The sequence below is a fragment of the Hetaerina americana genome, unplaced genomic scaffold (genome assembly GCF_022747635.1).
Source record: "Hetaerina americana unplaced genomic scaffold, ioHetAmer1.1.p SCAF_8, whole genome shotgun sequence".
Classification (NCBI taxonomy): domain Eukaryota; kingdom Metazoa; phylum Arthropoda; class Insecta; order Odonata; family Calopterygidae; genus Hetaerina; species Hetaerina americana.
The window spans coordinates 2,948,217-2,962,452 of record NW_027287427.1 but is presented as its reverse complement, the minus strand read 5'-3'; the positions used below and the strand labels follow the sequence as shown (position 1 = coordinate 2,962,452).

Below are 14,236 nucleotides of genomic sequence, written 5' to 3'. Positions count from 1 at the left end.
TAATGCGATGAGTATCCCTCGAAAGCTAACTCACTTCCCCCACCGGATGGGCGAAATTATGGCCTTATTTAGATTGAAGGAAACGGGATATCTTTCGCCTCAGAGGTTCCCCGTCGAAAGCGAGTACTTGTAGCTAAAATGTGCCATCTCAATGTTTAACAATGCATACAGCTCTCGCCTCAGAAAATATGTAATAAGAAGAGTTGCATTCTGCTCGAACTGAGGACAATCAATACTAATGTTCCCAGCCGTCTTTTGGCGGGTTTTAGTTCAATCTAGACGTCATATCAACCCGAGGTTGGTCCGAAACTATTTATATTTTACACGTGTTTGCTCATTAGATATTAGTGTACCGCTGCTACACGCGGGTACAAAAACTACTTTTATATTGTTATATTCTACACGATTCGCTACATTACAACTTCATCGTGAGGTTCGGGTATCAGTTTAATAGTTTTTAGAAGTAACATTCCCCCTTAACACGCATGCGCAGGTTTGAGGTCGTTACATTCATCCGGTGTATTTTGAGAAGCGGAAGTATGGAGACGTGTTCTAGTGCCATGTCAACGCGAGTTAAACAGCGTGCTACATTGATAGAAGTGAAACCATTTTAAGATCTTCGACTTGCTAGTTGGTTATATTCGAAGACATTGGGACTGTTTCACCTTTCACCGTTTCAGCAGACATTACGTAGTAACTCTTTCAATTTTTTTAGAATATCTGCTTTGTTCTTTAAATCCCAAAAAATATCTCTTCGAATGCATTTATGAAACGAATTTTTATGGATTCGCCTTTGGAATATAGTTTTCCTCTCTTACCAATCTCTTGAATGACCACATAACTTGTAACGCAATAATCTTGCATTGCTGGAATATTGAATCCAGTAGTTAAATGGAGGACCTGATTTTTCTTGACTCCTCTGAAGTTCCTAAACTGCTTTCGTCCTTGCATCACCAACAGGGTATTTAGTACCAATTGACACGCGTTTGCTTGTTATGTTTCTCTTTAATTTTGACCGCTTGTTTAGGAGTCAATTTGTCCAGACAAATAATCCCGGTCGGATGGCCATTTAAGTTGTGAGTAAACGAGATAGTCTCGGTTCATTTTCGGACGCCACTCCCACTTAACCACTGCTCAATAAGATTGCTGACTGAGTGGCTCACCCAAGTCGGCTCCCCTGCCGGCCCTTTGGAACTTGGAGAGGCCCCTGAATGAGCATGAGGGCAGCCAGGGGGATGGGGAGGGGAGGCAAGGCGCCCCAGGGACTGGGGCAGGTGGGATTGCCAATCGCAGCGGTGTGGATCAGAACCACATACAATTCTAGCCTTCCCTGCGGGGACACGCGCTCGCAAGGAATACATACACACTTGAGAGCACCATGCAAAGATACCACTTGACAATACGCGTTGACATTTCATCTTTCTGCAAATGTTTTCTCTATGAAGCTGCTTCCAAACTCGTTAGAGGTCAAGGAGCATACGTTTTGGTGGTCTCCTAAATGTCAGGCGACTAATGAAAAGGCGGCTCGAGTTTGGACACCCTGCGTGATAGTACTGCCATCTATGTGGCTAAGGATAAGGAATAAACAGATGACGTCCGAATGTAGATATTTTGATACTTGAAATAGCTCGTGGAAACATTTGTGTGTACTTTCAACACAGCGTATCAACACAGCGTAATGGTTTCTACGTAATTCACTTTGCAATTCCTTCGGCAGTGTTTTAGTAAAGTTTTCAATTTCTTTATTTTAATTCAGTCGGTCGGTTTTGATCGATTTGATGTACTACGAGGGTCATCCGGAAAGTAGTACCCGTTCGTGCCGCATGAAGTGCTGACGACGCGAGTAGCCGCTGGACGAGGTCAGATAGCTTCAGTGGCTTGTCTGCCTTCTCTGAGCCAAGTTGCGTGACGCTAGCATTGCCTGTGTTGTTTCTGTGATTGTTTACAATGTTTAAAAAAATTGAGAACGCCGCCAGTTGTGAAGTGAGGGCAGTGATTAAATTCCTCAATGCAAGAAACGTTCGCCCATGTGATATTCATCGCCAATTAAAGGAGGTGTATGGAGACAATGTAATGGACGAGTCGTCTGTTCGGCGGTGGTGTCGCAACTTCAACATGGGGAGGGGGAACACACACGACGATGAGCGTTCGGAGAGACCGTCTGTCATTACAGACCAACTGGTGAGCTCAGTTGACGAATTCGTGAGGAACGATCGGCGCGTCACAATTGATGACATCTGTGAGCATTTTCCCAATGTTTCTCGAACAATTGTTCATGAAATTGTTAAACACCATCTGCATTATGCAAAAATTTGTGCAAGATGGGTCCCTCGCGTATCTCAATGAGCTGGCGGCGAAGGACTATGCAGCAGGAATACAGAAACTTGTCACACGTTATGACAAATGCCTTAATTTGCTTGGAGATTATGTTGAGAAGTAGTTTAAAGTATCCTCTTTCAAATAAAATTTTTTATGTTTGTTAATATTTACTTTTGTGTCTTTATTTCACGAACGGGTACTACTTTCCGGATGACCCTCGTAGTTTCGTATCAATTTTCTCTTATCAAACTATATTTTACCCTTTATAAATTATCCGTTTTTTATACTTTGATTTCATTATTAGGTCAGATAGTATTGCATTTCAACAATGGTAACCTCTTATTACATGGTATTTTACTCCAGGGTGATTTTCCGGTAATTAATCCTTGTCAGTAATTATTTTAAGATACGCTTTGTGTCGTGTGTAGTTCATTTATATTTATGCGTACTTTTGTTGTTAAATGTTTCATATTTTAATTTAAGCTAAGTATCAATCATATATTTATGCTGCAATTAGTCTTTGTTGGCCCTTTTTTCATTTTTGTTGGTTTCATAAATTTGCCTACGAAGTGAAACGGTGCCTAATTTATTTTTAAAGTTTGGCAAATGACATTTGATTATACAGATGGATTCATGCAGAGAACTATATTTTTACTAAGGGTATTACTAAATACTCTACAAACTAAACATTACGCTGGAAGATTATTTTCCGTTATGTTTATATACCAAAATAAGATTTAACACGCACACAAACGAGGCATGGATAGAAACACGATGACAAAGACGATGTTCTTAGTCTCGAAATGAAGCCCCAAACGGAGTATTATGTTCGTACCTCAGCATTTCAAATATCTGTATCCAATAAATTGATGAAATTAAGTTATTACAAGAATCAAACTACGTTCATGCGAAAGGCGCCCAATTTTTCTTGCCTAAAAATAGCTCCGCCTTTTCCCATCTCGCGTTAAAAATGCCTTCGTTTTTACCGCGAGTAAATGTGTACTCTCTCACAGAAGTAACCAATTTTATTCTCCCCAGCATATGTAATACACTCCCGCCATGGCGATTTTTCTTCTGCTAGTTGTCTCGCTTCCAGCAGTTGGAATTATGGGGTCGCAATATGGCGTATTTAGGATACACTTCTTGTGTCCTCAATCCGGGGGCCGAAATGAGTTCTTAATATGCGCTCTCTCCCTGTTTGACGTGTTTAGACACCCTTCAAGATGGCGTCCACCCTAAATCGAGCGATTTAGACGCCTAAATGACGAGTCTGGGTGCAGTTTAATTCGCTCCAGAGGACCATCCTGAAGATAAAGACACATGAACAACAACTACGCCCCCTCGTGGTATTTCGCGGATGAGTCACACTCCAGGGACGAAAGAGTCGCCTATAGCTCGCGACCGACCGCTGGGCTAGTGTAATACTTCCTCCAGTTACTCCATGTAAATTACGCACCGCAAAGGTTTGCTCCATTGAGTGCACGCTGTAATTCTTACATTGCAATGTCCCATTGTTGGGTTAGGGAGATGTTGGAGAACTGTCCCTGGACTGAGGTGACGACCCTCAAATTCCACCCCTTGTGGACTGAAGACCTTTCGCTCGCAAATTCGGGCGATGGCGGTCGTGGAAGTACCGATGCTCTCCGCCGTCGTTCCCAGAGGCACCCCGGGTTGGCACCGGGGGGGGGGGATGAGAGCGTCCCTGCCGGAAGAGTGGAAGGGGCGGCAAACCCCCCGTGTCTGGTGGCGCCTGCGCAGGGCCAGCCGCGGGGCGCCTGCGTGCCCGCAGCTCCTCTCCAGATTGGTCCGCCCTCTCTCCCGCCCGGTATTCCTAACGTCCTCCGGGGAAGGGGGCTGAAAAAACTCCTGCCTCCCAGGGCATCTTGAAATTTAGGGGTCTTTCCTGATTTTTCAATTTATTCATTTAGTAGCCGGCGAGTCACCCCTATTGTGTGTGGCAGGGGGTGCTTACGTACCAGACTACCCCTGACCCAAAACACATTTCCTTCCGAGCGCAGTCGGGCAAACGTTATTTTATTCTGATTCCTTGTCGTCATAGTAGTTTTTGTGGGAGGCGACCGACAACTGAGGTCATTTGCACCAATAGGGGTGGAAAGGATAAATGGTGGAGAGAAACCCGGCGTCGGCATTAGCCTAATCTTAACGAAAGGTGCCTAGGGGTCCGCAGTTTAACGTCCCATCCGACGGATGTCGTACTCGATCCAAGGCCCTCCACGAAGCACCTCAAGTAGGGATCGGAATACCTCTGAAAAATGTCTGCCCCCTCCGGGATTCGAACTCCCTTATCATTCATGGGAAAAATACATATTAACTCTATCTGTTCTGCACTTGATCTCTCTGATTGTATTGGCATGATCTCTTCAACCACAGTACGATGGGGTTAATAATACATTTCCATCATCATTGCTAAAGAGGCGTTCTTCCAATTTTTGCAAGAGATTCAATATGTAATTTATTTTCGCTCCGTGAGTGATATCCAGCCTAGTTCCTCGAATATTTTAGGTACGCCACTTAATTTATCATAACAACGTTTCACAAACCCAGCTCCTCCACCTTGCACGCGATCCAATTCGGTAATTAATTCAATATCGCGAGGATCCCATATACTAGCAGCATATTCTAAATGAGGCCTAACCAGCGACAGATAACATTTCTCTTTGGCCTTTGCATCACATTTACCGAGTACCCTTCTAATAAATCCAATTTTTTTATCTCATCCACATTCTCCCCGAGGACGTGTTTCAACCAGGTGAGGTCGTGAGGGAGGGTGACAACTAAGTATTTAAACGAGTCTACACAATCCATTTCGGTGTTCCCGATGCAGTAGCCCTTCTGGAGGGAATAACTCTTTTTTGAAATCCATCCCTATGCAATTTTTCCAAGTTAAATTCTAATTGCTATGTGTCGTATTAGCGGTGTATTGATTTAAGGTCATCTGATAAAGCTAGGGATCACGGATATCACGGTGAACTACTAAATAGTCGGCTAAGTAACGTATCTTATTATTACCTATGGAGTTGATGTCGTTAATGTAAATAAGGAATAAATGAGGTCCGAAAACATTTCCCTTGGGAACACATGATTTCTGCTTGTTCTCTGAACTACTGGTTACTATTTCGCCTTCTTCGTTTTGAGTAATTTATCTCTGGTCTGATTTCCCCGAGTTAGGATCATAATGATTTTCGATTCTTGTTAAAATTGTTAGCTTATTTCTTTTTTATTCTCCTATTTTCGAAATGATTTCTTGGCATTCGCCGTAGATATCTTATAAAGGATAAATGGTGGAGAGAAACCCGGCGTCGGCATTCCCCTACTCTTGTCGAAAGGCGCCAAGGGGTCCACAGTTTAACGTCCCATCCGACGGACGACGTACTCTCCGCAAAGCACCTCAAGTAGGGATCGGGATGCCCCTGAAAAATGTCTGCCGCCGCCGCCGATACGAACCCGGGTCCCCGGGGTGGGAAGCCTGTACGTTAGCCACCGCGCCATTCCGAACCCCATATATTGGTTCTACAATAAATCTCCCGAATTTACGTTGGTCATCTGATCTCCCATAGTTCTAAGTCGGGACGTGTGATATGTTTTTTACATCCCATCCCCAGATAAGTAACCTGCCTCAAATTTACGCATTATATTGAACCTGTATTTAAGCCTGCGGTCGACTAGCGGCTCCCATCTGCCATGGTAGCAAATCTTTGGTTACATATTTGTGATATTGGATCATCTATCGTAAAGTGGCAAAGATCTGCATTTGCTGTTTTTAATTATGAGCGAAATGTAATGACGTGTGCTCACCCGTACTGATGCCCTCTCGTATCTTCCACAGCATCCATCCTGTTCGCTTTCCCGGACCAGGCCACCGTGAGGAAAGTCATCAAGGCCTTGCCGAGGGTCGGCGTGGGCATAAAGTACGGCATTCCTCAGACAAGGTAAGGGGGCCACCACAACCCCTGCCCTCCCTGAGCGTCAGCCGTGCAATTTTTCCGCCTGTGATCTGCTCGATTCCGCCTTCCCCACCTTTCCTCTGTTCGTCCTTTAATATGTGTTCCTATCCCTTTTCCTTGTATCTATTTCCATTTGAATGAGTGTTTGTTCGCCATATGGTGGGTTTTCGTGTTTGAATGTATGGAACAGGTATATATTGTAATTTTTAAGTATAAATATTTCGCAACTTTATAATACGACTACATTTAAATTCCCAAATCATTTCAAATGTCTTCTTCAGATCGAATTTCAGTAAAAAAAAATTATTTTTACTCCCAGAAAAAACTGAACGATTCTTAATGCAGGTTCAGGCCAGACCTTTGGACGAATAAAATGAAGGTATAGGGAACCGCATTTTTGGCTAAACCTTTGGGGAATTCAATTATGGTGCACGTTAATGTAACTAGTTAACTTAATTTCAGTTGTGATTGTGATCAAATCTATTGCGTGGCACGCATATTTTCCGCGCGAATCGATTTAGCGGATCTTTTCTTCGACCCAAGGTCGCTGTGGAGCGTGACGTATGCGATTAGTCGGAATAAGTCAACAAGGTGTAACACTTGAGTTTGAGTTTTATTCCTTTGACGACTCTATAACCTAACTATAGGTTTTATTCCTCGTATACATTTTATTCCTCGTATACATTTTATTCCTCGTATACATTTTATTCCTCTCCGGTTGGTGATGCCAAATTTGCGTGATATATGAATGGGGTCTCTGCTCCGCGGCCCTAAGAAAATAATATCATTCTCCTTGGGGCGCGTTGTCTTTTATATGCTATTGACGGATTGAGGCCGGCTTTAGATTTCGGACCAATTTCACGGTCTCCGGGGCCCATCTGATGATCAGAGCCTAGTTCCCCGATGGCTCCTTTCATATTTATTTCTTAGCTGTTCCATTGGTCATTGATTATTCCCCGTCTTCCGCAGGAGGGCGTCCATGATGTCACCGAGGCAACTGATGAGGGCCTCCAATATGACGCAGAAGTGGCAGCGGCGGGAAGTTTCCAACTTCGAGTACCTCATGTTCCTCAACACCATCGCCGGTGAGTACTGACAGATCGGGAAACACTAAATAATACGGATCGGCAAACGTCAGCTCACCCCACCCCGGTGAGCTGACGTTTGCCGATCTTGGAAAATCGGGAAATATCGAGTCGATGTTTAAATCAAACTACTGAAACCGTTAGTCTTAATCCAGCCGATTCAATAACATTCCGTCCTCGTATGAACAATAATGCACAGATATTGATACTCTTTACCGTAGAATATTCTTTTTATTATTAAAACTCACATGTGCAGATAGACAAGGTCAGGTGGCACCCAAGTCCCGAGTATTACAATGAAACTTCCCTCGGAAAAAAACATGATATCTCAAATCACCAAAGATAATAAATGAAGTCAGTCTAAAAAAATACATTTAAAGGAAACTTCCAAACACAAATCTCTAACACAAAAAAAAAGAAAATCCCTTTCTCATCAATATCAGTTTCCCAATCAACAAGAAAAAAATCAAAACTAAGCTGTCACATACAATTTTACCCAACACATAAATCAAATTATTGTATTTATTGTTTGCATCTTTTCTTAAAGGTATTTATCCTTTTGGAAAGAAAGGACTCGAATAGTTTTGCAGGTAAACTTCCAATCAACAATTGTTTTATTAAGAAATGAAATTATTTTTTAATTCGTACTTTGCGCCCGGCATTTTACCTTGAATTTGTGATCATTCATCCCTATAAAAATTTGGATTTCCCGCCTCTTTCCTTAGTTCTGTCCAAGCTTTCCAAAAATTGTCGACTCCCTTCAAAATTCGGAACATTCCACAAAGTCTGCTTATTGTTCTTCTACTTCGTAAAGGTTCCCAGCCCAGCGTTTTTAACGTGTCAGTCACACTCTCTATCCTCCTATGCTTCCCCAGGACATATCTGGCAGCCTTCCTTTGGACCTTCTCCAGTTTTGTAATATACTATACTCGTAATAGCCATGTAATATGCGTCGTATGCACGTAATTTAGAACTATAATTAAAATATATCAACTTTAATGCTCCTTTTATAAATAATTCAAAACAAAACCTGAACAACTATCAACACGTCAAATGTCACTCTTTTTGTCCTCTGTTGAGTTTTGATGATTTGCATCAAGTTGCAACTCTGTCGCCTTCGGAGACTATTTTTTGGGATTACGAGGGGTGATGACGTGTACACTGGACGACGATGGCAGTCTGGTTTAGTTCATTTAGTAACCTGCGAGCCACCACTAGGAAGTGTGGCAGGGGGTGATTACACAACGGATTACTCTTGGCCCAAAACACCTTTGGACAACCCTTATCTTTCGTGGCACAAATGACATCTTAAATCTATCTGTTCTGCACTTAATCTCTCTAACTTTATTTACATGATCTCCCCTACCGTGGTACGATGGGGGTAATAATACATTTTCGACATCTCTGCTAAAGAGACATCCTTTCAGTGTATTCAAGATATTTAATCAGTACAACAATTTCAGAGTGTAAAAATCATTCGCCTTGACTGGGATTCGAACCCAGATCCCTCAATATCCGGTCGAGTGCTTTAGCCACTTAAGCTACCGAGGCGTCCTCTTAAACTCTGAAATTTGCATTGAAAAATGCACATTAGCGGATGACACCGTTAAAAGTTACTGTTGCGGCATCTCCCACAGTTTCTTTGGAATTTAATCAGTAATTTAACCTTCGCTCCATTGAGTGATTCCCAGCCTAGTTCCTATAATATTTTGGAAACTCTACGAAGTTTATTACAATTACATTTCACAAATGTACCTCTTCTACGCTGCAGTCGATCCGATTCGCAAATCAATCCAACTTCATTAGGATCACGTATGCCTGCAGCATATTCTAAATGAGGCCTGACCAGCGAAAGGTAACATTTATCTTTGACCTTTTCATCACATTTACCAAGTATTCATCTAATAAATCCTAATTTCGTTGTTAAATTGTGCACATATTCCCCGTATGTATTTCACCCAGAAGAGATCGTGAGTGAGGGTAACGCCTAGGCATTTAATTGAGTTTACGCATTCCATTTTGGTATTCCCATTGCAGTAGGAGTTGGGGAGGGAATTACCCTTTTTCCAAAAATTTATCACTACGCACTTTTTTTTAGTTTAATTCTATTTGAAAAGTGTCGCACCAGAGTTGTATAGCATTAAGGTCATCTGACAAAGCTGCTGTGTTCTCGGGATCGCGGATATCACGGTAAACCTTTGCATCGTCGGCAAATAAACGTATCTTACTAGTGACTACGGAAAACTCTTAAAACAAGAATCGCTGTCGTGCGGAGACAAGTTCAGATAGGGCCACGATCAAGGTGGTGTTTTACTTCTCACAGACGCCGCTAGAAGGTCACACCCTACCGATCGTGATCCGTCTAGCAGTTCACGCGTAGAAAGACCGGTCTCATCTTTTTTGTACAAACCTCGTACTTCCACATTCTCCACTCGTGATAGGGATTCCATAATGATTTCGGAGGGTACGTAGGCGGCGGGATGAAGCCCTAGCGGCGGCGCCATTGAATACGTATTCGAGACGAGCATTGCGCCCCTTCCTTGCTAGGGATTATTCGTGCGCTCTGCGATGGGGCGCCTCACCCCACCATACCTCCCTCCCCGCGGAACACCACCACAGGGTGTGGGATGGGGTGAGAGAGAAGGGAAGAAGGAGGGGCCCTTCACAAACCATTTCCGGAGGAGACAATTCACGCGGGCTGGTGGTGTGGGCGGTTGTCGCTACCGTCGTGGGCTCTCCGCAGCTGCTCCGCGCTATGCCTGGGGCTCGCCGGCGTCACCTGCGCATCCCCACGGCCCTTGGACGAAGCCCAGAGGGAGCTGTCCCTTCGAGGTGCCCTAGACGCCCATCAACAATTAGGCACCCCAAATCCTCCCGCGGGAAGCCCTCCCCATGTATTTTTGGTATTACATATTCGTTGTCGAAATTTGCGAAGGGGATTTATTCACGTTTTTCCAGATTTTTACTCTTCATGCCTGCCTTGGAAATATCGCGGCTGCTTACTCGAATTAGAGGCTATCTTTTAGATATTTTGGTACCCGGAAAGCAACCCCTAGGGTGTGTGGCAGGGGGTGAATGCACACCAGACTAATTTTGACCCGAATATTTTTACCCCTACCGCGGTGGGACAATGTTAATTACGATCCCTTATCTTTCGTGGAAAAAATGACATCTTAAATCTATCCGTTCGACACTTGATCTCTCTAATTTTACTAGCATGATCCCTCCTACCGTAGTAAGATGGGGGTAAGGATACATTTCCAACATCATTGTTAAAAGAGACGTCCTTCCAATTTAAGCAAGAGCTTCACTCTGGAATTTAACCTTCGCCGTGAGTGATCCCCAGCCTAGCTGCTCTACGAGAATTATTTTGGATCTCAAATACACGCCATGCTTTTTGGGGCAATGGGTAGGGGGAAGGGAATCGTATTTAAGGTTTATTGCTGCATCATTTTAGCCAAAATTTGTTGGAAAGGAAATTTAATTTCCTGGATCCTCTAAGAATGCTGATAATCACTGTAAGATTTTTTAGTCAGTATAGTAATACTCACAATATAAGAAAAGTTGTTAAATACACGTAAGCATGTATTAGGCTAATGGAAGAGCTTCGAAATTTTTATTTTTATTTTACTATTTGTTCGAATACCTCCTGTACCTGTCCTCTAGAATACCTCTGAAAAAATGTACTTATTCGATATTAATTGCACGCCGAAAATTGCGTGTCCTACGTAATTAAAGGGCGCTTCTGTATTTAGAATGCTCAAGTAAGTGGTTTTCTCTGCAGAACGTAAAATATTTACTTGTTGCATTAGTCCGGATAAATTCCAAAAATGTTATTTCTCGTTTGGTGTGTTCCCTATTCGTGCAAGAACCAGACAGAGTAATATTTGAACATTTGTCCTGGAGGATGGGGATATGAGGATCGGGGTGGTGTGGTGGTTAATGTACGATGGGTGTGTAGTTCGCAATGTCTTCCCACCCCTAGCGCCTGGGCTCGAATCCCGGTATCGGCAGAATTTTTAGTGGGGTCCCGATCCCTTCTTGGGGTGCTTCGTGGGGAGCACTTAAGCTCAGTGCGCCGTCCGTCGGATGGGACGTTAAACTGCGGACCCCGTGGCGTCTTTCGTCATTAAAAGTAGGCTAATTCCGACGCTGGGTTTCGCTCTACCCTTCTCACATTCCCTGAATATCCTAATCCTACCAATTTACCCGCCTATCCCTCGTGGCGCAAATGACCTCAACTGACGGTCGCCTTCCCTAGTGACTAATCCCTGCGGAAGATACATGTTCAGCTCCTAATGAGGTTCACTAAAAGAGATATTTTTCAGATTCTTGCTCTGGTGAAAACTTTCATTGTTTCGCCCGTCACCTCATGTGTTCACGGGTTTGTCTCCTCCAGGACAACTTCTCCCGCGTTCCCTTCATGTATTAAGTGCAAACAATTTTATTCAGTACTCGTTATTATTTTTCCTGAAGTCAACTCAATCGTAGAAATTATGGCAAAACTGAAGAATTAATTAAATTTCAATTAGCCCTAATTTATTTATTTGTTTGACAAAGCAGCCAAAAAGGGCACAAAATCTTTTGCATTTGCTGACAGGCAATACATATAATGTACGTTAAGAAAAAAAAGGGTAGGAGCAATTAAGAGTAATGAAAATATAACAAAATAAAGGTCAAGGACAGCTATAAGATGGCACCTCTAAGAATGCTGAATGAATGGTTTGGGAATCTAATGGAGAAAGGGAAGTCGATGGAATAGGGAACGTTGCCCCCCAATCTCCTCTCGTGTGTGTGCGCGCGAGTGGAAATTTAGCGTGGGATACGCATTCTTTCTTCTCGCGAATAAATTGAATCTTTGTGTCGTTGATAGATTTTTGTAGGCACCTTAACTACAGTGCAATTGACGTGAGCCGCATGAAATTTTACTCCTATTTATCAAGTGATAAGATTAGATGAATTGAGACGCAGAGTGGATAAATTGGGAATGGATTTGGCCAATATTTAGGCTTTGGCCAAAATTAACATTCAGAAAGTGACAGTTTCCGCCTTCTTACCCCTGGGGACAGAGGCGCCAACCCAAACATTCAATCTAAATGAGCGCGAGCACTGGGAGTTATTTTTGTTGTTGTTAAACTGATACGAATGTGGCGAAGGAACGTTTCATTCTTCTGATTGAAATTGAGAGCGTTGGCCTGTTAGCGTGGGGCGGGGAGAGGAGTGGTTTCGCGGATCGGTTTGCGGGAGGGGCCGCCGTGTCCGAGGGCGTAGCATTGCGTGCGGAGGGCGAAGCGAGCGGGGTCGAGGGGGGAGGAAGGGAGGGCTCCACGGGGGCAGCATCTCCCTCACTCATCGATGGATACCTCTCGACGAATGCTCGCGAGCACAAGCGATTTCTTCAACGGCAATGCCAATGATACGGCCATGTGAAGTAATTAACGGACATGTACGAGTCATGAAAGGGATTGTCGGGCCCTGTCTAGCGGGCACAGTGCTTGTTGCCAGGAGTAGGGGATCAAATTACAAACATACCCAGGGAAGGCTCAGTCAAACCCATCAGAAAGGCTTTACAGTAACGCGCAAAAGGAAAATTCAACGGCGGAATCAAATAAAATGAATCCCCCTGAACGGAAGACATTACGGATGGCATAATTATTGAATTCGTGCGCGAAATTACGCACTTCTTTAGTGACGTATTTAATAAAATGATTGTGGAAGGCGTAGATTTTCTTGGCGGTAAAATAGGTTACGTTACGCTAATCTTGAATTGAGGAAATAAACAAGCGCCCAGCAATTATCGGCCGCTTTGCTTAGCCTCCCTCTCCGGTGAAATCCGAGGACACATCATTGCTAGGACCGTCATGGCATTCCTCGACACTCACTATACTATGCGTATACAGCAAGCAACACGGTGTTTGAAAGTGGAGAGATCACGTGCAACGCAGCACGGGGCTTTTTATACACGATATCCCCCAACCGGGGGAACGACACCTCAACGAGTAGATTCTATTTTCTTGGATTTTCAAAAGTTAATTGGAAATGTCCCACCCACCATTTTGATGTACATGTTGCAAGAGTACGGGATAAACGATTATGTCATAAACAGGGGTTTAGAACTTCCTTATTGATCGCAAAGAGAAACAGTAATTGATGGCTCAAGCTCTCATTATGTACAAGTGACGTCAACGTAGCGCCTCAGGGTGGCGCCATAGTCCCTTTAATCATTCTTATTTACATAAGTGATATCAACTCCAAAATAATTTGCCGCAAAGACTGACTGCATACTGACGATACTTTGATTTACAGGGGAATAGCGTCCGACACAAATCGCCAAATTCAAAAATTTGACTTAAACAACTGTAAAATATTGTGTGCAGAATGGGATTTGGAAGTAAATACTATTTAAGTGCGATTATGCCCTTGTGAAAATAAATCAAGACTTTACCTTACGTTAACCAACTTAGAAACTCGGAGGTAGTCGGATGAACTTTGCAGCCGACGTCAAATGCAGGGTTGTCTACATCCAGATATCCGATCTGACTTGGAGAAAACAAATGCGCTATTTGTGGAGGGGCCGTAAAAAAGTTGAAATTCGTCAAATGTATGTTTAAAATATTTAGCGATGAAAAAGTTAAGGAGACGCGCTACTGTCCTATAATAAGATCCCACATGAAGCGTGCGTCGAGCATTAGAGAGACTTTTAAGTAAAAAATTGACCTCATGGTTGAACAAGGTGCAGAGAAGGGCCGCCAGATTCGCGAGAGAGAACAAAAAGTGTCACACATTATCACAAGATCTGGGATGGAAACCTATGTGTGAAGACGCGGAGACTTAGCGCAAGATTTAACCACGAATGCCGAAAGTGTG

At 43.3% G+C, this 14,236-nt stretch overlaps 1 protein-coding gene across 8 annotated transcripts in view; it reads left to right on the top strand.

Annotated features, from left to right (window-relative positions):
- The window catches only part of rg (A kinase anchor protein rugose), a 1,244,182-nt gene that overhangs the window by 1,178,729 nt on the left and 51,217 nt on the right, over positions 1-14,236 (top strand). For all 8 annotated transcript variants that reach the window (XM_071597013.1, XM_071597010.1, XM_071597012.1 and 5 more), the window contains 2 exons: positions 6,167-6,269; positions 7,254-7,369. In XM_071597013.1, the coding sequence (XP_071453114.1) occupies positions 6,167-6,269; positions 7,254-7,369 (219 nt within the window). The remainder of the gene's footprint in view (positions 1-6,166; positions 6,270-7,253; positions 7,370-14,236) is intronic.